Here is a 25,795-nt window from a genome sequence, read left to right on the forward strand (position 1 = left end):
TTTTTACTGGCACATCCATTCAAGGAGATTCTTACGCTCCTTTTGACTCCGCTCCCTGGCAAATCCGTTGTCTAACCACATCATACACGCTGATTAAGTGAGACCCTGCAACCAGCAGCCAGTTTGCTTTGGTCCCCAGCTCAGCGACTGTTCTGCCGGTATTCGTTTTGAAAAGCAGCCTTTTCGAATCCGGAGTGTGCCAAAAAACTTGGGCTTGGTTTTGTTCTTTTTGTTCTTTTTTTTAAAGGACTAAGAAACCGCTTGTCAAATGACAGGGCTAGCGCGTTCTAACTTACTGACTTCTTGCAAACATCCAGTCTACTAAAAAATTCATAGAGAGACAGATGGCACAACAGCAGCTCCTTGCAGGAGTGCTGGGTTTAGCAGCAAACAAAGAACTTGGCCTGCCTCGGACAAGGGGCGAGATCACGGCAGGCTTTGGAGGGGTGAGGGGATAGCTGGAGGCAGGCTGCGGGGAGCAGCAGAGAGTTGTGTCTGCTTTACCCTCATAACTTCTCTCTGCAGCAGCAGTGCAGCTTCAGAGAGTCATTTACATCACCCTGGCAGCTTCACAGGTGGAAATTGGGGGGAGGGGGTGTTAATGAATAGAATTAAAAGAGGCCCAAATAGAGCAACTCCAGAGCTACCAAGTATTGAGAATTGCTGCTAGAAGTGGTGTATGAAAGAATAATAAAATGTCTACCCCAGGATCTTAAAGCCCTTCACAAAGATGAGTAATTACCATCATTTTGCCCTCAGGTGAAACTGAGGCACGCATAGTTAAGTGACTTGACTAAGGTTACAGAGTAAGTGTGTAGCATAACTAGGAATTCGACTCAGGTCTTTCATGCCCCACTGCTGTGCTTGAACCACTAGAAACTACCGCGTCCTTCTCAGCCATTCCTGCTTCCAAGGGTAGGAACAACAACCGAAATCATCAAAAGCAGAAAACAAATTCAAAGAGAAGGCCTGGCTATTTTCGAGCCACTAAGTGTTCTTCCACCACAGGAGTGGGCAATTGAAATCATGCATGTTTAAATCACAGTTGTCACTTGCAGCAAGACATGGAACAACACAACCCCACTCCGACGTTGGCATATCAAACCTAGCACGCCGACATGCTACACCGACACCACAGTGGCATATTCATAGTATTTAGCAGCGACTGTCTTGCCCAAAGTGACTTTCAGTGGTTGTGAAATGTGCCAGACAGCCCTGGAGACTTCAGCCCTCTGCTTAGCCTTACAGCGGCTATGCAAACTCCTTCTCTGCTGCCCCATCTCTGCAGAGAAACGAGGACCATCCTCGGGCGAAAGAATGCAGTTCGGTCTCTTTGGCTCTCCTGCACAAACGCTAACAAGTGCTGCCGGATCGGGGTTTGTTACTAGCCCGACAAATGATTAAATATCATCAGTGTGTGTCAGTGGACCAAATCTGTGGTGCACCCCCACCTACTGAAATTATAACACCAGGTACCCAGCTGTCATAACTTCACGGGCCTCAGCTAAGGATCTGGTTGTTTCTTTCTGCGGTAGTTCAGTGCATCACTAAACCAAGATAATACTCCCCCCAACCACTCTCTCAAATTCTGTCTCTCTCTTTTATCCCTGGGATTATCCTGGCTTCAATACTGAGCCAATCTGTGCAGTAGACCCTTTCCAGAACAATTCCCACTTCAGAAATGGAACAGGAACCCAGGGCCTCACTGAGCCAGATAAAAGACGTAGAGCTAGTAGCTTAAAGCTCAAGCGGCACTACAGTCATCAGAGAGAGAGAATCCCTGGTGTACGCACAAGGCAACGTGTATTCCAGCACACCTGGAGCACACACGAGTGAGATCAGGGCGTTATTGTGCTAGGCGCTGCACAAAACAGCACCTAGAGAAAGGGATAGTCCCTACATCTGAATAGACACGGCAGAGAAAAGATGGGAGACAAAAGGATTATCAGCTTCAGTCTGCAGATGGAGATCTGAGCCAATTGCGCCACAGGGAGTCTATGGCAGAACAACGGAGAGAGCCCAGATGTGTCTTGGGACATGTCTACACTACGCAGACGGTTGCCGCTACCGATCCGGGGTTTGATTTAGTAGGTCTAGTACAGTGATCGCCAACCAGTCGATCGGGATCGACTGGTAGATCTTGGAGCCTCTGACAGGTGATCCTGACAGGTTTGGTCAAGAAGCTGTCAAGTGCCAGCACTTCAGCTGCCCTCCACCCACTGCTGCCCTTCTCCTGCCTGCCCTTTGTCTTGGAGCTGTTCCCTCAGAAGCCTCCTGCTTAAAGGGCAGGGGAGAGAGAAGAGGATGCTTATGTCAGGGTGCCCCCTCTCCCACTCTGTGTCCTACCTCCAAGAGCAGAGAGGGGGCACAACAGGTCTTGGGATGGAGTTTGCTGGCCGAGCCGGGTCAGGGCAGGGGTGAGCTTGCCTTATACCCACTGCACCACCACCCAGGAGCCACCTGAGGTAAGCAGGGCCCAGCTGGAGCCCACATCCCCAAACCCTGCCCCAGTCATGAACCCCCTCCTACACCTCAAGCCCCTCCCCTAGCCCCGAGCACTGCATCCAAATGCCCTGCCGGAGCCTGCACCTAGAATCCTTTCCAGCATCCCAACTGCCTGCCCCAAGCTCAGCTCAGAGCCCCTCTCACACTTCAAATCCCTTAATTCAAGTCCAGAGCCTGCACCCCAACCCTCTGCCCTAGACTGGTGAAAGTGAGGGTGAAAGTGAGTGGGGGGCGGGGCCTCAGAGAACGGGCACAAAGGAGGCGGGGCAAGGGTATGTGGGTGTGATGTAGATCTTGGATTGCACTTAAATTAAAAAAGTGATCTCGTGCTTAAAAAGGTTGGAGACCCCGGGTCTAGTATAAAACCACTAATTCGAATTGAGAGGGTGCCCCTGTTGGTGCTCCTCACAAGGACTAAGGAGCATTTGCTTCTGTTGACCTTCCGCTGTGTGGACGATGATTTAAGATACGCCGACTTAAGTTGGCCTTCCCCTTTATAGATGTGCCCTCCCAGCCCAGTGCTTTACCTAAAAGACCAATTTTCCTTTTCAGTTGCACTCCAGGCCCTGAAAAAATAACCAGATGCACTGATATCCAGAAGACAGACACAACACCAACCACTGTTTCCGATGATACAGACACAACACAAACCACCATTTCCACTCGGGAAGTTTCATTTTCAAGACGAAGGCTTTAGAATTTTCCAAAAATCGGCCTCAAGAATTTCAGCACTGTTTTACTGTCATCCCACATTTCCTTCAGCATATGAGAAAATCTTAGTCTCTTGTACAACACCCTAAATTCCTGAGGGTGCCATAATACTTTGCAACAGCACTAAGTGTCTTTTCAGCCATGGGAAAGACTCCAGCTTGGCTTTGGCTGAACATGATAATTTCACAGAGCTCAGAATGTTACCAAGATCCTAGATGATAGCTTAAAAAATAAAGCAAGGGGAAGGATACAAAAGAGGCTACAAGCTTTCAGGAACTATTCTGGACAGGGCTGAGGTTAACATTAAAGCATGAACACACTGAGAGTACATCTACACAGCAGCGTTATTTCAGAATAACTGACGTCATATTTCAGAATAACTACACTACAAGGCTGTGTCTAGACTGCATCCCTTTTCCGTAAAAGGGATGCAGATTAGACACATCACAATTGCAAATGAAGCGGGGATTTAAATCCCCTGCTTCATTTGCATAAAAATGGCTGCCGCTTTTTTCTGGCTCGGAGCTTTGCTGGAAAAAAGCGCCAGTCTAGATCCTTAAAATAAGGAATAAGGGATCTTTCAGAAAAGGCTTTATTTTCCGAAAGATCCACATCTAGACTGGCGCTTTTTTCCAGCAAAGCTCCGACCTGGAAAAAAGCGGCAGCCATTTTTATGCAAATGAAGCGGGGGGATTTAAATCCCCATTTCATTTGCAATTGCGATGTGTCTAATCTGCATCCCTTTTACGGAAAAGGGATACAGTCTAGACACAGCCCAAGCCTTTATTTTGAAATCATGTTGAGCTGGAAGACTTCTTACTCCAACTCCTGGTAACCCTTGTTTCACGAGGAGTAAGGGAAATGGAAGGAAGAGTGTACTTCCTTCAACTTCCTGCTGTGTAGACAACGCCAAAAGCCGAATTAAGCTATTTCGACTTAAGCTACACAATCGATGTCGCTGAAGTTGCATCTCTTAATTCGACTTCAGCCCTGCTGTGTAGACGTACCCTGAGATATGAACATAGTGAAACCAGTGGAGTTTCATCTGTTTGCCCTAGTTGGAGATCTGACCCTCTCTGTACTCTTAAGGCTGTGATAGCAGCACTGTGGGATTTAGGGTAGCAAGATTCCTCATTAAAAGGGCAGTGTATATTTTGCATTAATGGTAGCTATGAGTCAGATTGTGATCTCAGTTACACTGGTGTAAATCTGTTGTGTTTCCATTCGAGTCAAGGCAGCATCTTCAGATTGGGACCAGGGTAAATGAGATCGGAATCTGGCCCACAGAGAAGGGAAAAAAAACACAGAGGGGAAATTTACTGATTTCATTCCAAAAAACACCCCTTTTGCACCATGTTCCAGATACCAAGAAATAGACGCTCAACAATCGGAACAAATCCTGCCCGGCCCAACAACAACTGAAAGAACTTTTCACCGCTGGGAGAGCACAGCCAAAGTGACACTCCAACCAACATCCTGCTGACAACATTATCCGCGCGCTAATGAGTAGACACAAATCTATGAGTTAGGGGAAGCACGGGGGGAGGGGAAAATCTTCCTGCCAATAACAGCTCTGCACACCTGCCTGCCCCCAAAACCGCAACAACCCTTCAGTTTTTTGCTGAGCAAGTGATTTCCTCTGGTGAAGCTAGAATGAGCCTTTAGGGGGATTTTGCATCAGCATTCGCATGGAGGGGATGGGACCTATTAGGTAACCGACAGATAGTTGCCCAGGGAGATGGCTGGATGGTGAATGTAAGCAAGGCAACATTCATGCTCCAATTCATATTTTTTAAAAAAGAAATATTAGTTGCCAAGATTGAGAGGAAGCTACCTACTAGGTCCTTAGGAACTAAATAGCATCCCAAAGCAAAGGTTACAGAAGAAATGTGTTGTTGGTTGGTTTGTTGTTTTTTTTTTTCAGCATGAGGATTTTTGGATTCTGTTCAGGGCCGCCTGGTGTTATTTTTTCCACTGAACTATTTCCCCCTGTTTAAAAATATAAGCGCAAGATGCCAGTGACTCAGCAGCAGAAGTCACGGTGTTGTCATGCACTACATGGGTGGAATTTACAACATGCCGGGTTAGGAGTGCAGGCAAAACACAATTGAAGGGGATGGGTTGTAACATTCTAAAATACTCTGATCAAACACAGGGGAGGGCCAGGTCCTCAGATGTCATACTCTGGCACAACTCCAATGGAGTTGCACTGATTTCTGCCAGCTGATGATCTGGGCCAAGAATTCAGCATCTTGGCTGAATCTGAGGGCACGGTCAGATTAGCATGTTGTCAGATGGAAGATCACAACCTGCATCCACATGGGAATAGACTTTGGACTAGCTGGTCCAAGCACTCTTAAGTGAGCATCCTACAAGTTTTGTTTGGGGTCTTAATCTTCACTTCACTAATGGCCACAATGTCTGGGGAATCTGCAGGAACCAAAAGGGCACTCAACATATCTTGCATGGTAGGTGCGCTGTGAAGACGAGCAATCAATGGGTAGGACTAAAAAGTGTTTGGTTTCTTCCCCAACCACACTGCTGCCTTTTGTGATGCAGCATTGTTTGATTCATTCTATGCTGCAAGATGGAATCTGGTTTTAGCCATCTTAAAATCCAGTCCCTTACACCCTGCTAGGAATTACAATGCAGATGGGCCTTCCCATTTACCAATCACCATTTTCTCACTAACGCTGGCAGCAACAACATTGCATATGAATTGAATGAGTTAGAAAGGGAATGCTAGTGCTTCATATTCAATCCAGCCAGTCTCTTGGTGGCCTCTCTTTTCCTTCCCTTCTGAGGGGAGATTCTAGTCGTGTCTCATGTCTCTCACCAATTCATTCCAGACATGGGTTAGCTGAACACCACAATTTCTTCACTCTCCTTTCTTCCTCCATTTTTGGTCCTTTCCTTAGGCCGGATCCTGCAGTCCTCGCTCAAGACAAGACTAATATTAACTATGATGATTAAAGGTCTAGAAAACATGACCTATGAGGGAAGACTGAAAGAACTGGGCTTGTTTAGTTTAGAAAGGAGAAGACTGAGAGGAGACTTGGCAGCAGTTTTCAAGTACCTAAAAGAGTGTTACAAAAAGGAGGGAGAAAAACTGTTCTCTTTGGCCTCTGAGGATAGGACAAGAAGCAATGGGCTTAAATTGCAGCAAGGGAGGTTTAGGTTGGACATTAGGAAAAACTTCCTAACTGTCAGGGTGGTTAAACACTGGAATAAATTGCCGAGGGAGGTTGTGGAATCTCCATCACTGGAGATATTTAAGAGTGGGTTGGACAGACACCTGTCAGGAATGATCTACCTGGTGCTTGGTCCTGCGGTGAGGGCAGGGGACTGGACTTGATGACTTCTCAAGGTTCCTTCCACTTCTAGGCTATGTCTACCCTCGCGGCTTCTTGCGCAAGAACATCTTGCGCAAGGGTTCTTGTGCAAGAAGTCTTGTGCAAGAAAATGTCCACACTGCCATGTGCTCTTGTGCAAGAGCTCCCATGGCAGTGTGGACGCTGCCTTGCACAAGAAAGCTCCAATGGCCATTTTAGCCACACTGCCCTCTTGCGCAAGAGCTCCTGCACAAGAGGGCTCACACCTGTCAAAAAAGAGCGTAGCTCTTGCACAAGAAGCCCTCTCTTACCACGCCGTACTGTAAATTTACTTGCGCAAGAGCGGGTGGGCAGTGCAGACGCTCTGCGGATTCTTGTGCAAGAAAGGCCATACTTGCGCAAGAAGCCACGAGTGTAGACATAGCTCTAGTGTGCTATGATTGTACTATGAAAAGAAAGGAATCCCTCCCCCCACAAGTTCAAATCTGCAGAATCAAGGACTCTCCATGTGGCATCAGTCACCTGTGTCAGAGGACCCCAGGTAATGGGATGAGCCCCAGGCTGGGCTAGGTGTCGCACTGCAGGTTGGACGACACTGCGCTTCACTGGTGACCTGGGACTGTGCTAAAATAAGAGACTTCAGCACATTTCTGGGCCATATTAAAGCACTGATCAGCCCCATCCACCCTGCAGAACAGAACCATGCCACATGGTAAGTGAATCCCACCCTCCTAATCAGAGGGAACTCTGCTGATAGACAAGATCTCTGTCATCATGCCTGATGTGTGTGTGTCTGTGTGTGTGTGATCGTGCCTGATGTGTGTGTGTGTGTCTGTGTGTGTGATCATGCCTGATGTGTGTGTCTCTGTGTGTATGTGTCTGTGTGTGTGATTGTGCCTGATGTGTGTGTGTGTCTGTGTGTGTGATCATGCCTGATGTGTGTGTGTGTGTGTGTGTGTGTGTGTGTGTAGATGGAACTTTTGCTCCTTGCCTTTCAGTCCAGAGCCAAAGTGGCCTTCAAGGAAGCGATGTTCACTAATCAAAGAAATTCTAAGTTCCAACACAGTTGCTACATTGTAAAAAGGTCAACCTCCATATTTACAGATTGCTTCAACCCAACTCTGAGAATAGTTTTAAAGTTAAAATAGTGCACACAGGAAGCCAACATTAAACTAACAAATCATTATTTAGCATAATCATTTAAAAAAACCCTCTCTTCAAATACACATGCATACGATGGTCCACTACCCATTGGCATGTGTGACTGGAGGAACGTATTCCGCCTTGCAGGAGCAATGTTCCACCTGGTACAGAATGACTAGCCGCAGCAGTCTGCTTTCTGCCAAAGAGCAAGGTAAAATCTCTGAAAATAATTAGAATCTAGCTTTCTAACATACATGCATTTGGGGTGGGTCATTCACTGACTCTAGTTTTATTGTTCAGTTTGAAAATCCTAAAGGGGCTTTTACTTCTTGAGAAAGGATCTGGTTTGCCAGATTCTGGGAAATTAAATGTAGGCTAGGCATAGCATTGGTAGGATTTATTCTATTTACATTATAGTATCACTTTGGTTAAGGCTATTCTTGCCCTGGAGAGCTCATAATCCACATGGACACAATAGACAAAGGGTGAGAAGGAAAACAGAGAGGTGAGCAATTTGCCCATGATGCAGCTCAGTGGCAGTGTGGGAAAAGAAGTCCCTAGACCACACTGCTCTCCAGTGGAAGGGCATATTCCACCAGCATTACTCCAGCTCTGATCTGGAGGCCAGCCATTAAAGAGAAGTGTAATGCATTAACTGTTTCAGCTAAGGGCTTGTCTCCACTTACCGGGAGATCGATGCTGCAGAGAGCATTCTCCCAGAGTTTGATTTAGTGGGTCTAGTAAGGACCCATTAAATCAACCACTGATCGTGCTCCCATCGACTCCAGTATTCCATCAGGTCATGAGGAATAAGGGAAGTCAATGGAAGAGTTTCTCCCGTTGACCTTCTGCAGTGGGGATGCCGTGGTAAGTTGAGCTAAGGTCCATCAGCTCCATTACACTATTCACATAGCTGGAGTTGTGTCTGTTTGGTGGAAAGTCCCCCTCATGGCTGCCAAAGAGAGAAGAATGCTTCATATGAAACAGTCAACAGAGTATTCTGGTGGGAACAGTCTTTGGCCCCCTAAGGTCCTGTGCAGAGTTTAACATGTGGCAGAATTCTCACCAATGAAGACTGGGGTGAAAGGACTTCGTGACACTTATGCATTCAGAGGTCCCTTGGAAATGAACTATTACAAAGGCTGAGTAAGGAAGAAAAGCCCTGGGCTCTCTGTATAATAGTAGGTATGTTAAAATGGTTAACCGGTGAAATGATAAAAAGTCTGTAAGGGTACGTCTAGACTACAGGGTTTTGTCGACAGAAGTTTTGTTGACAGATACTGTCAACAAAGCTTCTGTCGACAAAGAGCGTCTAGACGACATCCAGTTCTGTCGACAAAGCAAGCCGCTTTGTCAACATAACAGTGTAGACGCAAAGGGCAGTGTAGATGCAGAACTCTGTCGACAAAAGGTGTTATTCCTCGTAGAATGAGGTTTACATACGTCGACAAAACTCCTGAGTTCTGTCGACGTTATGTCGACATAACTCAAAGGCGGTGTGAACACAGGTATAGTTTTGTCGACAAAAGTCCACTTTTGTCGACAAAACCATGTAGTCTAAACACACCCTTAGGGTAGCCATGTTAGTCTGTAACTACTCATTTTTATGGTTAAATGATAGCACTTCACTGGTTAAGCATTTTAACCTAGGTCCCATCACCTGATCCATCAGCATAGCTCCATCCCAGTGCAGCTGGCCACCCCCAGAGCTAACTAGCAAGGGCCAGTTACCCAGTAAGCATACTGGTAAGCCTCACGCATACTCGTTAGCATCCCTATGTAATAATAAAATACAGGACTATGTAGCACTTTAAAGACTAACAAGATGGTTTAAAGTGCTGCATAGTCCTGTATTTTGTTTCAGCTACACCAGACTAACATGGCTACATTTCTATCACTATGTAATAATAGTTTGCCTTGCATAGTATTGTACATTCACAGATCTCAAAATCACATAAAGCAGCACAAACCCTATTTTACAGATGGGGAAACTGAGGTGCAGAGAGGGAAAGTAACTTGCCCCAAGATCACTCAGCAAGTCTGGGGCAGAACCAGGAATAGGACCTAGAGCTTCTGACTCGTCATCCAATGTCTCCCTCGTTGCAATGGACAAACCTCAAGAAGTTCAGAACTGAGACTGGAAAATTCTCAGCTACAGACTCAAACCAGACTTCAGATCAGCCAAAATTAGGCTAGAAATTGTGCGGACAAGCTCAGTCTGACCTTTCCCACTCTTCTTTTTCTAGCCAGAATACTGGGGTTCCATCTTTGGTCTCAGCCACAAGGTGAAAGTGCAAAAATAAAGGCCAAGGAAAAAAGAGCTAAAAAAATTCAGAATCTTCATAAAGGATTGGGGTCAAATTGACTACAGTAGAGTCCCGATTATCCGACCTTCCGCTTTATCCGACATAGCCGTACCACTGCTGCTTTGTCTGGCAGTGCGCCTGGTCCCAGCCCACTGTGGCCAAGCCACTCCATTGCCTGTCGTGGTGATGCATGGTATGGGGAGTTGGGGGCCTTTCTCTTGACACAAGACCTCTTGGGGTGCAACGGGGGTGACACAGGGGAAGCCACGTAGACTGCTCTGTGCTCAGACCGAGCCACTCTCCAGAGGCTCCTGCAGCCAGGCCACGCCGGCCCAGCTGCGCTAGCGACGCTTGCTTGGGGGTGACACGCAGCCTCGGCCCTGCCTGCGGATTGGCACAGCCTTGTTCCAGGGCCACATGGCCACCCCTGCTCCTGCTCCTCCCTTTGCACGGCGGGAACTAGGCCGGGAAGCTGCGGCCCTTTCAAACCCAGCCCTGACTCCAGGGGACCAGTGTGTGAGATCCAGCCACGGGGCGCGTGCGGGGCTGAGGGGCGCTGCCACCGGGAGGCAGGGAAGGGGCCGAGCCACGGCCGTTGTTGGCTGCTTTGTCTCTGAGCTGTTCGGGGCGCAGCACAGTGGCAGCCCACAGCAGGGTGGGAGCCCCCTGAGCCGCTTGCAGGGCACAGCTGCTGCGGGGGGTGATTAAGGGGAGGGCTGGCTAAAGCGGTCTGGACCCCCCTCACAATACAGCAAAGAATTTTATCACACCCCAGGCCATTTCTGTATTATCCAACATTTTTGTTACTCCGACCACCTATTGGTCCTGTTTAGATGGGATAATTGGGACTCTAATGTAGTAAAAATAAGAGGAAAGGGAATTATAGATACTTCTTCAAACTAGCTTGACCATTCTCGATTCCAATATCAATGCAGATGAAATAGAGATGTCCTAATAACGTTACGTTACATGCACTGAATGCAGGAATAACAGAGGAATAAAATATTTGGACTTGTGGTCCATCTCCTCCAGTTTCCTACCTCCAGCTATGGCCACTATCACAGCAGAACAAGAAACACTTCAATAGGTAGCTATAGAATAACCTGTCCCCAGGAATCGTTTCCTCCTAGCCCCGATATCCAGACAAAGCATTTGCCGTGAAGAACGAGGGCGTAAGATCTCTCTACATAGGACACTCAATTGTGTATTTTTTATTATTTACCAAAAGAGTGCTGCATATTCTTGTTTTTAAATCCTGCTAAGCTTTTGGCCTCAATATCTTGTCAATGAATTCCACAGGCTAATTGCATGCAGTGCAAAAAAAAACCTTCCTTTTCTATCAGTTTCGAATTTGCCTCCTTACATTTTCACTGAATATATACTCACACACATTTCCCACTCAGAAACCGAAGGCCAAGAAATATGTGAAATTGATGTTCTGCATAAGATTTATGGTAATTCCAAAACCATGCATTTAAAACCTGGATAATGTGTTTCCCAAAAAAGCCGCAACTGCAACATCATTATTTTGTTAAGGAATTTTAATGAAGCTGCCAGGTTACTTGAAACTTTATCTATTCCAGTGATCCAGCTGGACCCCATCCCAGGTGAATAGACGGTATTCGGAAACTTACCATGCACAGAATACTTGGTCAGATTTAAATTGGTCTATGTAGGGCAGCATTAAAATAAGAAACTCTACCAAGGAAAGCCCAGCCTTTCTGAAAATAACCAGTCCTGCAGCTAGCACGTTAGGACTCAAAGCATCAAAGCAGAGCAGACTGACAGAGAGCCGTCGAGGGAGAGCCCTGGATGTCTCCACACGAAGCCAGCAGTGTGGCTAGGTTTGCTGGGTGGCGTGGAAGAGAGAGCTTTATGTCCTACCTGTCAATGATCACAGGATCCGAGGGAGTCTCGTTTCTGTTGCCACAACTTTTCTTTTCGCAGCATCGGCTGGAGAGGGGAGGAAACCAAAATGAGAGTATGTCCGTGAGTATTCATGGCAAAGCAATGAACTCTAAGCCTTGCTCAGCTGAACTGAAGGGCGCAATGGAGGGTTTAAGTAGCATCCAGAAAATTCAGAGATTTTCAAAAGGGGACTGGGGATCTCTGAACGGTCCCCAACTCCCATTCAATGTCAGAGGGATTTAAACACTTGGCTCCCTTTTGTCTCCTTTGAAAATCTCCTCCAAAAGAGAAAGCAATATTGTCACACTTGATAGTAAGGCGCCATTTATTAATGTTTAACAGATGTTGTAAGCATGTAATAGACATGAGCAGCATGTGTGATAGATGGTTATAAGCCCACCAGTAGAAGGCATCACAGTTGATGACAAATCATGGTTAAAAGCAACCTAACAACATGTTGGACTCTGTAAGAAATGACTGACCATTTATTCTACATGATTAACCTTCTTTATAACTAGGAATGTAATATAAAGGCTATACAATGTGTCCAGCAATGTGATAGCTTAGAAATTGCATGTCTCGGCCTATTTCTGATGCACGTACAATATAATCTGGACTCAGTGTACCAACATACAAGTTCTCTTTTATAGGTACAATACAATGGGTGTATCTGGGGCTTTGCAAAATAACCAGGTCCCTGCCCCAAAGGGATACAATAAGTAAAGTACTGCAGAGGGACTTGATTTAAAATATACACACAGGCATACTGAGTGTGTGCATCTAAGCTTGCAGACAGATATACCAGCACACATATCTTCTACAAAGAAGCAATGAGTAGTCCGGTAGCACCTTAGAAACTAACAAAAATATATATTTAGTATCATGAGCTTTCGTAGGCAAAACCCACTCATCTGAGGAAGTGGGTTTTGCCCCTCAAAGCTCATGATACTAAATATATATTTTTGTAAGTGTCCACAGTGCTACAGGACTACTCGTTTCTTTAAAATTACAGACTAACATGGCTATCCTCTGAGACTTTTATATATGCTACAAGAGAGCTGCAGTGCTACTCTGGGAGGTAACAGAGCACTATTAACTCTAAATGCCATCAGCATTGATAGGGTGCTTGGCACCAGATCATGGTACATGCCCATTCTGTCTGAAAAACCAAGCGTAGGATCCTTCTCTGACATATATCGCTTCACTGATTTCAATGGGGCTAGACCAATTTATGCCAACTAAGGATCTGGCAACTTGACGCATATTTGGGAGGGAGTGGAGAAATTTCTATCTCTATATAGCGGCAGCATGCAAGCCCGTTAGACCTGTGAAGAGAACCCTGATGCTGTGGTAAATCAAAGTTCCAATTGACAAAACCAGGAAGCTGGCTGCGGGAAACAACATTTATCACCACAATTGCTGAACATTTAAGCACACGGTATCAAAATTCCCATCTGCCCCAACAGTCGGCTTCTGCATAAAAGCAAGCCACGAGTCCCGTTGCCTTTTCATGAAGTGACTTGGATTTACGCTAAAGTAAGAGTGAGCTGGATTGGGCCCAAACGGTTGAGTTTTATGTGCAGTGGTTTTGAGGGGGCTGAATGCATTTTCAAAATTCCTAGTTAGCCTGAATTCAGCTCCTTTCCACAGGGAATTGCCCTGACCAGAGGAAAAACAGATAAAAATGCAGGAGTGAGTCCAAGGAAACGCAATATGAAGGATTAATGCTCTTGAAGTCGATAATATTCAGATATAAAATGCTTAAAATATAAACATGGACATAAAACTTCCCGCCTCCCAGTTATTCAGCATTTCAAGTCCGTGCATTCCATCTGCAAGTTGTAGCGTGGCAGGAACTCCATGGCTTTGTGAGTTTACACGGCCCAGCAAGGTGGGGATGCAACAAGAAGATCTCTTTCGTTAGCAGTTCGAATGTGAACTATTTTGACACTTTTTACATTCCTTTGCCTCAGTCCTGCAGTTTTTCATTAAGTCCATTCCTTTTCAGATAAAGGATTCACTAGATTTTTTTTTTAGAAAAAAAGTCCCTGGGGCACGTATAAATTGTCAGAGTTCCATTACTTTCAGTAAAGCTCCCCCAAATGCTGCCATTTCTGTCTTTTGTTTCTGAGTCTCACAAGGGTAGCTGTGTTAGTCTGTAACTTAAAAAAACTTAAAAAAATCAACGAGTGATCCCATAGCACCTTAGAGACTAACAAATATATATTTATATATACAGTATCATGAGCTTTTATGGGTACAACCCTCTTCAAATGAGTGGAGCAAAAGGGACAGAAACACCCCAAAATTTAGGGTTTGTCCCTTTTGCTGCACTCATCTGAAGAAGTGGGTTGTACCCATAAAAGCTCAAGATTATATAGATATAGATATAGAGATAGATATAGAGATAGATATAGAGATAGATATAGATATAGATAGATAGATAGATGTAGATATATGTGTGTGTGTGTATGTGTGTGTGTGTTAGTCTCCAAGGGTATGTCTACAATGTCTACATTTTTTGAGGAGTAACATTAGTTCAGACTAAGAGCTTTAGTCCGAACTAACGCGTCCCGGCGCGCACTTCCTGGTTCGAATCAGCTGTGATTCAAACTAGCGCGCCGGCGAGATCATGTTAATGGAGCGCGGGATATTTAAATCCCCGCTTCATTAACTAGTTCGATTGTCTCCATTTGCATCCCTAGTTCGAACTAGGGATGCAGTGTAGACATACCCTAAGGGTTCACTTACACAGCAGGGTTTAACTCAAAATAAGCTTCACACATTGAGCTATGTCAATTGCATTGCTTATTTCGAAATTGGGAACATCTACACTCAGCACTTATTTCAAAATAAAGCACTCTTCCTCAGACTTCCCTTACTCCGTGTACAATGAGGGTTGCAGGAGTCAGAGTACGAAATCCTCCAGCTTGACAGTATTTCAACATTATTTCAAAATAACTGCCTGCTGTGTATATGCGGACTAAGTTATTTCAAAATAATGCTAGTTATTTTTAAATAATGTTGTTGTATAAATATACCCTAAGGAGCTATAGGACTACTCATTGTTATTTTCAGTTTGTTTTTGGGGAGTTTTTTTATTGCACCTTTCATAAGATTCACTGCCCAATGGCCATTTCTACCAAGTTTCTTACTTTTGTAAGAAAGTTGAAGATTTCAGATTTTCCAAAGAAAAAACCTAACACAACACTCTCATTCAGAAGAGTAGAGGGTTGATTTCTATTTTAAGCCACACATTTTATGACCAATTGGAGATTAAATGAGGAGCAAATCTCTGATTGTTTTTAATGTAGCATGCAGTTTGCCACTATCAAACAAAAAAAGTCTTAGCTTAGTTTTTAAAAAAGTTTTATACTGGTGCAGGGTTTTTTTATTGCTAACTGAAACAAAAAAATCATTGTCTTTCTTTGCAGTAATACCAGCAAGACACCCTATGGACATATAACTCATACAGATTATCTATCCACAGGCATTTTGGATTAGAACGTCACAACAACACTCAAACATAAAGCATAGTACCTACACCAAATCTCATTGTCCACACATGCTTCCAGGAAAAGTTGTCATCACACTGTAGATTTGTTTAGATTATATTACATGGATTTGGGAGGCAACGTAACTGCTTCCTGGTATGAACCTATCTCATTGTTAGAATTAGTTTGCATACTTTGTTACCACATTTATGAGCTTTGAAGTATTATATATTACTAAAATATGTGTTTGACCTGAGGAGGTGCAAGCACTTTGTAAATATTCATTTTCTCATTGTTTGCCTCCACTGTAGCACATTTTGTTAGATGACTAAACTATTTCCTCTCACCTCTGTACTTTCTGAGCCCCAGAACATATGAAATGTTTTATCCTGAAAGCACCACCTCTTTCCATAAGAAAACAAGTCCAAGTTGTGGATTGAATTATTTCCAAAATGTGAGATTATGCCCGTCAAAAGTTTCTGATAAAGTCCATCTTGAATCTTCAGTCCTCCTCACCCCCATCCAACATATTTCAAATGACCTATCACTGTGGCATTTAAAAAAACTGACAAGCTTCCGACTGGGTTGTTATATAATACTTGTTCTTTACTGGGCTGACCCTTCTCCCAGATAAATCAATGGTAAAAATCTAACTGACTTCAGTATGGGGCCCGTTACGTTGATTTAAGTGAATATTAGGACCCTGATCCTGCTAATACTTAAGCACCTGAGTAACTTTATATACGCATGTCATTCCTTTGGTCCCAGTAGAATTACTCACTTGCATAAATTTGTAGGATCAGGGCTGAAGACTTCTTATGGGCACAGAAATAAATTCTTACTGCACTTTGAGCTCTCTAACAGATCCACACAGGATACAGTAAATCTTGCAATATGAACTACACTGACGAAAAAGCCACAACCAATAAGACCAACAAAGCCACCCCTAGAAACTGGATAGGGCCCCATATCAAAGAAAGGCTTATGCATTCCCTCTCCCCCCCCCCCCCCCATGCTCCCTGCCAGCCCAACTAAAATGGACTTAAAATTCAGCCCTCAACTTTTAAAAAAAAAAGGCAAAAAACAAAAATCTGTCTCTAATTTCAAACTCAAATAAGCTCACAGCATGGTGGCCTTTGTTTTGTTTTCTTCTCCCCAACTCCTCCCTGCAATTGCATAACAAAAGTGTCTAAATTCACACCATCTGGACGATAAAGACACAGGCCCCAGTGGCCGCCTGGCCCAGCTGATTAGAGCTCCTGTCTAGTCTGAGCCTTGTGGCGAAAGTCACAGCTGTGGGGCTTACTTGCACTCAATACAACTCTGTTATTAGCCAGCTGTAGGCCCTGAGACTACTGTTCAAATTATAATACCTTTTAACCCTCTGAGCACTGAGGGCATTGCCGTCTGCTGGCGGCAGCATAACAACTAGTTTTCTCTTAGTTGATAATTGCTAGAACAAGATGACGACAAAGAGTTATTCCATTTCCTATCATTCAAAGAAAAAGCTACCGTATATTTCAGATAACCCTCGCCCATATGGACAGTTGCCCTTACGCTGCCATGCCTCAAATGCATAAAAACCCTATTGCTAAAACTTTTCAAACATAAATAGTTCAATAAATAAAGCTCTAACAAAATACACTAATTTATTGGGGGGGAGGAGGGGAGCTGAGATTTTAAACTTTCAATTGATATGACAGATTGTTGCATCCACATCAATATTTAGACAACTTTCCTGCTAAGGATACATCTGTCGCTGTCTGACTAGAAGATGCAGGGGGTTTCGGATGCACTTGTCTGTATACGGCATGAATATCTGAGTGATTTTATATGACAAATTCAAATCAAAAGATCAAAAGCGTATTTACCTGTAGCTAACAAGGAAAAAGAAAACAGACCCTATAATTAAAAAAAAAAACCCACAACACACAATGGGCATCAATTTGGACCTCAGAATGGGCACAGAACATTAATTTTTTACACACTGTTACTAATGTAAACTAAAGTAGGGTCTTTAAAAATTGATGCTGCCACTTAAGCAGCATAGAGTGAGGAGGACTTGATTATTGTGTTTAAAAAAATGTCAAGTTTAACTCGAGCGGGAGTCATTCCCCTGCTATTATTCAAAATGATGGTACAATGTCTTTTCAAAATAGGCAGCATCCTGTTTTAAAAGTATCTCTGTGAACAAGACATTTAAAATCAAATGTCTTGATTAGGTTACACAGAGCTTTTGATTTGGTTCACTAATCTGTGCATTACATGGAAAGGACAGCCCTGAATTGTAATTCTTCCTTGGCTAATCTATCAAGCAGGAGTTTAGTACAAACTGAATAATGGTTTACATTTGTAGAACATTACCTTAAATCAAGCATGGAATATATTTACAGGCATCAACCCAAGCCCAGTAGACAAAGGCTTATCAGAGAGTTTACTTAGTACTTTTAAAATGTTGATTATTGTCAAAGGGAAGATCGGCCCATTTTCTTTGTAAGAAAGGAGAGTGGAAAAAATGCTCTTAATATAGATCCACTGTCCATTCAGCAGGAGTGAAAAAGAACTGGATTACACTAGCTGTCATTTTATTATTACAAATAGAGACCCTAGTGTATAGAAATCCAGCGATTTTGCTTCTCCAATGATTATCTAAGTATGGATAAGTCAAGCCTTTCAGAAACAGGGAATAGCATATATATTAAAATAAATATGTAAATTTTGGAGAAACCAAAAAATATGCCCCACTTCACTCTTCTTTAATATACACATAGGCAGAGTAAATTGCTTGTTACGTAAGGACACAAAAGGCACATTGAGTATCACACATACAAACACACATGTCTATGCAAGTACTATTTCCAATATTCAGAAGTAACAAACAGTACACAGTACACAGTTACTCAGTTCATGAGGGTGACATACAAAAGCTAAGTTTTGCATGCATGAACTCAAACGCACACACACACACCGTTTTGCATACTTCACCCTTATTGCAGTTTTTCCAGGTACACCAATTATTCCGTTACCTTTTGAAAAATGTGAATACTACTTCCACCTCAACAAAAAAGTCTATTCTATTCAATTGCTTTTACTATGTCATGCACTTAGAAGGCAATATTTAAACTTATTAGTGCAATGTGCTTTCTAAAACATGCCACCTAGGTGCTGGAACTACGGATGGAAGGGGGGGCATGAAGTAGTTCCCATTAATATACATAATTTACAGTTTGATTCAAAGGATCACAGCACCCCCACTATAAAAATTGTTCCAGTGATCCTGACAAGTAACATTCGATCCAAGAGCTTTTTAAAAAAAATACTAATACAATAAATATCAAATGTGTTTAATAAAGGCCAAAGTTTGGTTTGCCTTTCATTTGATGAAAGAGCATTATGTGCACAATTTAACACATTTTAATATAAGGCCTTTGACTGTTTGCATTATGAGATGTATCAAAAATGGTAATTACTTGAGCAGGACAAAATAATCAGTTGCCCTGGAAGCAAGATGTACATACATAAGACACATGTACCTAAAGACATCCACAAATGCTATTAAAAATATCCTTTAAAATGTAATTTTAACATCTGTAATTTCTGTCTATTTTACTAAAATAGAAGTTCCATAAGCGTTGCTTGTGACAAAAAAATATGTCAAAGATAGATTTTTTGGGACAGAACTAAAGGGCATTAATTATATTCAATTAATTGATAATATTAAAGCATGTAACCTGGAAAAATATAAATCAAGAACTCTTTCTAATTTTCAGGCAGACTCTGGAAATTGATAGGAACCTTTTAGAAAGGCACCTTGGGAAAAGCTTACAGAAATACAAAATTGGGAATTATGGGCCCTTTCAAGTTGTTGTCCATACTCAGTGCAAAATAGAGCAAACTACTGCAGTTCACTCAGGAAGGATTTCCAGATCTGTAGTACTAAATAAGTTGGCATGAAACCCAAACCAAATATTGTACGCATGCAAAGAGAAATTCTTCTCTTGGAAGACGGTCCCCACCACAAAAACAAAACTGATCATATCTACAACTTATATAGAAAACCACTTTTAGCACCTTGGGAAGCAAGTTTACTATTATGAACGGAATACATCCTATTGCACCAATAATAAAATGCTCTTACCTGCACATGACTTCGTGAGTAAGCAGAACTCTGCACATTTCTGGATTCTTGTTCTGTCCTTCATAAGTGATGGGCTATGAAAAACAGGGACATTAGTAGGTGAAGGGGTTTGGGGGTTTGTCTGTTTCTTGTAATATTCAGGTTTTTAAAAGTGCAAAACACTGTGACTTGTGCAGTCTTTTTTGCACAAGATAGGAGACATGCATGTAACCCAGTGTCACTTCAAGATTGTTAACATCCCAGGATCACTGGGGGAAGGAAGAGTATTGTTTTCCAGATGCACTGGAAATTAAGGCGCAAAATCAGACACTCGGAAGGGGGAAATAATTCGGGGTTGGACAATGCGCGGAGTGAAAAGGGAATGAAGAAGCGGAGATTGTGCAACACAAAGCCGGGCTCAGCTCACCTGTTTAGTAACTGAATCGATGAGCCTGACAAACAGATCTTGTTCAGTTCTGACACCTAAGGAGACAATGGGAAGACACAGGAAATCCAGGCGTTACAGAGATTGAAGCTCCTACTTATCTACGCCACTCTGTAACTTCTCCATTTTCTTTTTACTCCTATCAAGCATCGCTTCAGGTTTAAGGCTGCTGGTCTTCAAATCCCGGGCTTACTAAAGGCTGGCCAGCCCGGAAAAGCGGCTACCCGTGTGGGGATTTCGGCTTCTGAACGAGACAGGCGGGGGGAGGGAGGAACTTTCCCTGTATTTTATCTCTGCGCTCTCTAAAACTTTATCGCGGCTTCTTCGCTCCCATCCCCTGCGCCCCTGGCCCGCTGCCTTTCGTAGGTGACTTACCATTGCTGTACAGGAGCTGAAGTTTGTAGTGTGTGCCGTTGTTGGTCTTTTCATTGCCCTGCTCCTGGAAAAAAAAGAGTCAACAAAATGTGCTCGGTGCGGTGCCCGCACAAAAGCAGCCCGCTTGCAAACCATGAATGGTTGTGACCAGAAAGTTTATTAAGATCTTGGAGGAAGGGGGGGGCCGTCCACTGACGGGGAGAAATTAACCTTCCGCGTGACCCGGGACAGACTTCCCTTTCTGTGGCAGTTACAGAAACTTTTCCACTTGCTCGAAAGCTCCCAACCTGATTCCCTACAACGCTCTGCCCTTTGCGGGGGAACTCGCAAATGCGAAGCAAGCTTCTGGGCAGACCGACGAGGGCACGTGCTTGTTTGTTTTTAACCCAATTGTACGCGCAAAAGAATGAAGTCGTTTTACAAAAAGTCGCTGTATTTATTTCCTGAAGGTGGTGTTTCCAGGACATTTCTGGGACTGTAATTTATCAGAGGACCATCATTCATGTCGTCCTTCATAATTAAAAACCCTTCTCCGTCACTAAACTAACACCAGGCATAGTTTGGAGGAAAGGAAGGTTTCTAACAGCTTAATACCTGGATCTTTAAAACTCAAGAGCAAATGTTTCCGAAGCCCAGTCAGTGACTTTGGAGCCTCAAAAGATCAGGCTTAGCGGATAATATGACAAATCACAGCTCGCCCTTCCAGGTCGCTGAGAGCACTCGTAAAACCTGGACGATCTGGCGTATGCAAAAATAGAATGTATTGGACCCCCTGCGTTATTTTATTCTATTTTGTTTTAAGTGGCTGTATGAAATGCCACTTGTATTTCTCGGGGCGGCAGAAATTGACAAGCCTTGTTAATAACAGGGAAGGAAGAGAGAATGTTGAGAACAGGGGGCTGGGTTGCCTTGCTGATAAGTCCATGAACACACGACTAAGTGTTATTATTTAGGTACGGAAAGAATGGCGGAGAATGACAGGACTTTACAAGGCCAGGTTCTAAAAGGGGTGAGCCGAGTGGCGGAGTTAGGGGGCGCCGACGGTGAATTTGGGAAAGGAAGACAGAAAAAAAACACCCCAGATAGGCGAGTCTTACTTTATCATTTTCTACGAAGTCCACAAAAGCTGTCCTCTCTATTTCCACCGGCTGCCCCTGCCTGTCGTAGAGAGCCAGGACAAAATGAAAGAAATTGGATTTCCTCAAGTTGGAAGGTGGTTGCTTTTCAAAGTGGGCTCTGGACAAAGCTACTCCGCTGTGGAAGAAACAGATGGAATTGGGGAAGGAGGGGAGAGAAACAGACGAATTAAAAGGTTGCATAGTAATAAAAAAATAAGCGCAGAAAATTATTAGAGAGAGGGGAAAGGATTCTCCCGTCTTTGTGGCGCACGGGGTTATTAACAGCCAATTGTTACTAATGACTTTGATTTTGTTACTTTCCTCGCCACAATTTGTGCGCTCGCATCACTTTCGATTAAAAAAATTAAATACAATTAAAATGGAGCATGCTTGAATTTGCTAGCAGCTACATGAAGAACTTTATTCTCCCAAATGTGAGAGTTTGAAAACTTTATTATGGATTATTAACATTTTCCCTCCTAATGCCTTGATTCCTAACTCATTCTTTGGGTACAACACAAGGCGTGTGTGTGTGCATGTGTAATATAATAAGCTAAAGGTTCTGAAAACGATACATTTCCAGCTGAGTTCACTTTTCCTTTAGCCCAGGTCAAATGATCTTAAAATCTTTCCCCAAGTAGGTGTCTGTACTGAGGGGGAAGGAAAGGCAACTGGTTTCAAGAAGTGTGTCTACTTCCCTTAGCAGCGAAGTTTCTAACACATTTGTATTTGTATAGTCACTGATCCACTTGAATCAACTTGTGCGTCTTCTCAGCGCGGTTTGGCGGATTACATACATGTCATTTAAACACAGAAGGCATGCTTTCTGTAACACGTTCTGCGTAGGGTGATTTCTTACACGGATTTACAAAGTTTGATTTATTCGGAACCTCTTTATGCAAAAGAAATTCTAAATCTCAGGGTTCGGGTTTTTTAGCAGAATTGGTTCCACCTCTTTTCTTTTGTTGGATTTGTATGGAGCGCACAGAAGACACATAGGTGTATAGGGTTCCCATAGATAGCATCTTTGTGAACTCTTACTTTCCTGAAATCAGCTCATCTAATATTATTGCTTCACATATTTGAGAAAAGTATTTATTTGTCTCTCTGGAAAGCTACCAATATCCTCCAGCAACCCCCTTATTTCCATTTCCAATTGGACAGGTACAATGTCCAATTGGACAGGTCCCCGGCCAGTTTAATAATTTGATTTTTTTTCATCATCTTGAATTTAAGAAGCGCTGGCTTTTTACAAGACATCTAGGATGGTTAGCGATGTCCCAATGCGAACACCGAGCTATGAGCTCCGGTGAATTGGCGATTTCTTACAATGCTTATAACATTTGTTTTACTTTCGGTTTCCCTCCCAAGAATGTTGAAAAGTATTTTTATTCCCCTCCATCTAAATTAAACCATCTACCAACATTCATTGTTTATAAAATAACCCCCCCCCCCCTTTAATATCTTCTCTGGTGCTGCTTGGAAGATCTTCCATAGAGACCAGATTGATCTGACTGGGGGCATAGAGGTCTGTCTCCGATTTGTATATTAGCTCCTAAACCAGAGGAGCTGTGTGCAAAGCTGATTGCCTGACCCTCAAGTTGTCCTCAACTTTCTTTTCGGGTCGATCCAGCCCTGTCCCATACGTGTGTGCCCGAAGGCGTTCTAAAGAGATACCTGCAGAATGGGGCGCACATTTTATTTAGGGAAGGGGGGTCTGATTCGCTCTCCCCTCCGTAAAAAAAAAGAGCCACTGGAGAGAAGATAGCAAGGAGAGGAGGTCGACAGCGAAGAGAACGTGGCACCCGGGTTTGTCTATTGGCAATCAAGATTAGGGACCCCAAATTGAAGCAAAAATGCGTCTTCTTTTGCAGCCGGCCCGGTTTTAAGTTCCCTGCGGTCTAAACGGCGCTGTTACTAAACAGTTAGTAAAGTAGGATCAAGGACTCTGCATAGATCATTCCTAGCTGCTAGATCCCGGTCTCTGCCCTTCTCCCCCCTGGCTCAAACCCGAGCTGGGCTCGCTTTCTGCCTCCTCGCGTGGATTTAGCCTGAGTGGGTCGAGGGGCTAGGAGGGAAGGACGGTGGCGTTAGCGGTACAAAGCACGCCCTGGGACCAAGGAAAGTCAGCTGATTTTGAACCGTGCAATGAAGGTGGCGCTGAATAGCATCCCCCTTCGGGCATACAAGCCTCCGAACGGTCACTATTCGCTCGCAGGGCTCTGCGCGCCTCCCTTCCCCTCCCCGAAGCAGGCAGGGGGAAAAAATTCTCCTCGCTCCGACTTCCTCTGCTGTGTGTGCTTGTCCCTAGCTAGCGCTTTGCCCTCTTGGATTTCCACTGGCTGTGGGGGAGGAGGGGAGGGAAATCAATTCAGTCGCGAGTCTGCACAACAGCGGGAGGAAAGGGAGGTTTCAAAAGGGGGAAAACACAAGTCGCTGGGATTTACCTTTGCGCCGCTACGTTTGCATCCACAACCCCAACGTTTCTGACCCAGGACCTGACGGAATCCATTTCAGAGGCTAGAGATTTATCTTTCAGAATCGGTCCTCTTCCTAAAGTGTCTTGAATCCCAAACATTTAAGAAGTCTATTCCAACTGACGACAGTTTCTTGGGGAGGGGGGAAAACAGCAGCAGCAGCAGCAGCCTTCGAAATTAGCACACACACCAATCCCCAGACAGTGGCAAAGTTCCGCTTTAAAACCCACTTCTTCTGCTCTGAAATGCTACGCGAGTTGTTAAACGTCTTCCACACACGCAAAGTTTTTTTCCCCCCTTTTTGCAAAGGAAAGTCATGCAGGCTCGCCCGGGACTATCATCCTTCAAAGCCGGAGAGGAGAGGGCATCCAAAAACTACCCGCTGGTAACCAGCGTCACCTGTTTCTCAAAGACACAGGGAAGAGGGCTGGTTGCTGCTTAATCCAAAAAAAAAAAAAAGAATCGGGATAAAACGTGAAAGAAAGGAAGAAAAGGAGCTAAAGAGTCTGATTACACACTGGACTGAGGAAGTCCGGATACTTCTCCAAGCTAGTCACCATCAATGGGTTACAGCAATAGGAGAAAACATACTAGGAAGGGGGCGGGGCATAGTTCCATATTAGGGGGGTGGTATTTGCATAGACGCACCCGATTGGAGGATTGCCGACAATTCTAGAGCAGAGCTACACTAACCTCCGCTCCTGGCTACCCAACAATTGCCAATAGGAGAGGGGGAGAGGGTAGAAATGCAACAGTAATCAGACTTTTCTGATTGTTAAATAAGTTGCTTACCAACATCCTTCCCTTGCAGTTTGTTAACCTCAGATGGTAGCCACTTAAGGTACTTTTCAAGAAATTGTTCCAGGGGCTGTTTAGTAAGTGCTGCTGCCGTCAGATTTCAATGAGTTTTGTCAAACAAAGCAAATAAACAAATATCTTTTTTTTAACACCTGAAATGTATCGTGCTCTGACTTTAGGAGCGCTGTTAGACAAATTCTCAGCGAAAACTAAACAGGATCCATTCCAACCCACCTAGGCTCTGGGGGCAAGATAGGGGGCTCTTTATAGGCGTCAAATAACAGATTGTGCGCACATCCGCGAGGGAGAAGGAGCTCCATACATTTCCAACCCATAAAACGCACCCACAACTTCACACTACACAAGGGCTCTGAAAGCTGCCCTTAAAACTTTTTATTTCGTTCCCGCTAAGCAAAAAAAAAAAAATGGTCACCGCTGAAAGGAGACCGCTATTTTCAGGAGGGGTTTTCCTACTTAAAAAAAAAATCATTCTGGCTTGGTGTTATTTTCTTCGTGGCCCTTTTGTGTTCTGAACTGTGCATAGATCTGTCCCTGAAATCTATATAACACCAACGCGAAAACAGATTTCAAGACAATGAATGCAAATCTGTGCTCAAAGACCATCTGCCAGATGAAGGAATCAGATGTTCCGTAGTTAAAGGGACAGCGCCTGGATTTTCTTTCCTCATTATTTAGAGACCCCTCTTTAACCTGCTTTAGGGTTGGGGGAGAAACACAATTTCTTTTCAATCCAAAGCCTAGCTTAAGTGCCTGGCTTTCGACTACGTTTTGAATCATTAGTATAAAAGAGTTTATCTTAAAAAATACATTTAAATCTTTTCATCCGAAAAAAGCATATTTAATTCAAACACGATTGGGGGCGAAGAGGGTACTCTAAATTATTCTGCCTACATGCGTGACATACATGGTATTAGATGAACTATAAATCTCCACGCGATCTCTGTTCAAAACTATTTACCACGCTAACCTCTCTTTCCCCCTGAATTGATAAATATGCATTGAGCGATTTGTCAGTTGAGCAAAAGGAAAAGCAGCAATCAGTTAT

At 43.8% G+C, this 25,795-nt stretch overlaps 1 protein-coding gene across 2 annotated transcripts in view; it reads right to left on the reverse strand.

The window, feature by feature from the left end:
* The window catches only part of EBF2 (EBF transcription factor 2), a 211,517-nt gene extending 187,019 nt beyond the window's left edge, over nt 1-24,498 (reverse strand). For both annotated transcript variants that reach the window (XM_014569061.4, XM_006114184.5), the window contains exons 1-6: nt 23,902-24,498; nt 21,434-21,590; nt 20,337-20,400; nt 19,944-19,999; nt 19,538-19,611; nt 11,882-11,950 (exon numbers count right to left, since the gene is read on the reverse strand). In XM_014569061.4, coding sequence (XP_014424547.1) covers nt 11,882-11,950; nt 19,538-19,611; nt 19,944-19,999; nt 20,337-20,400; nt 21,434-21,590; nt 23,902-24,032 — 551 coding nt within the window. In that variant the 5' untranslated portion in view covers nt 24,033-24,498. The remainder of the gene's footprint in view (nt 1-11,881; nt 11,951-19,537; nt 19,612-19,943; nt 20,000-20,336; nt 20,401-21,433; nt 21,591-23,901) is intronic.
* Nucleotides 24,499-25,795: the final 1,297 nt, after the last annotated feature.

This window comes from Pelodiscus sinensis, chromosome 28 (genome assembly GCF_052426305.1).
Source record: "Pelodiscus sinensis isolate ZL-2025 chromosome 28, ASM5242630v1, whole genome shotgun sequence".
NCBI classification, from domain to species: Eukaryota; Metazoa; Chordata; order Testudines; family Trionychidae; genus Pelodiscus; species Pelodiscus sinensis.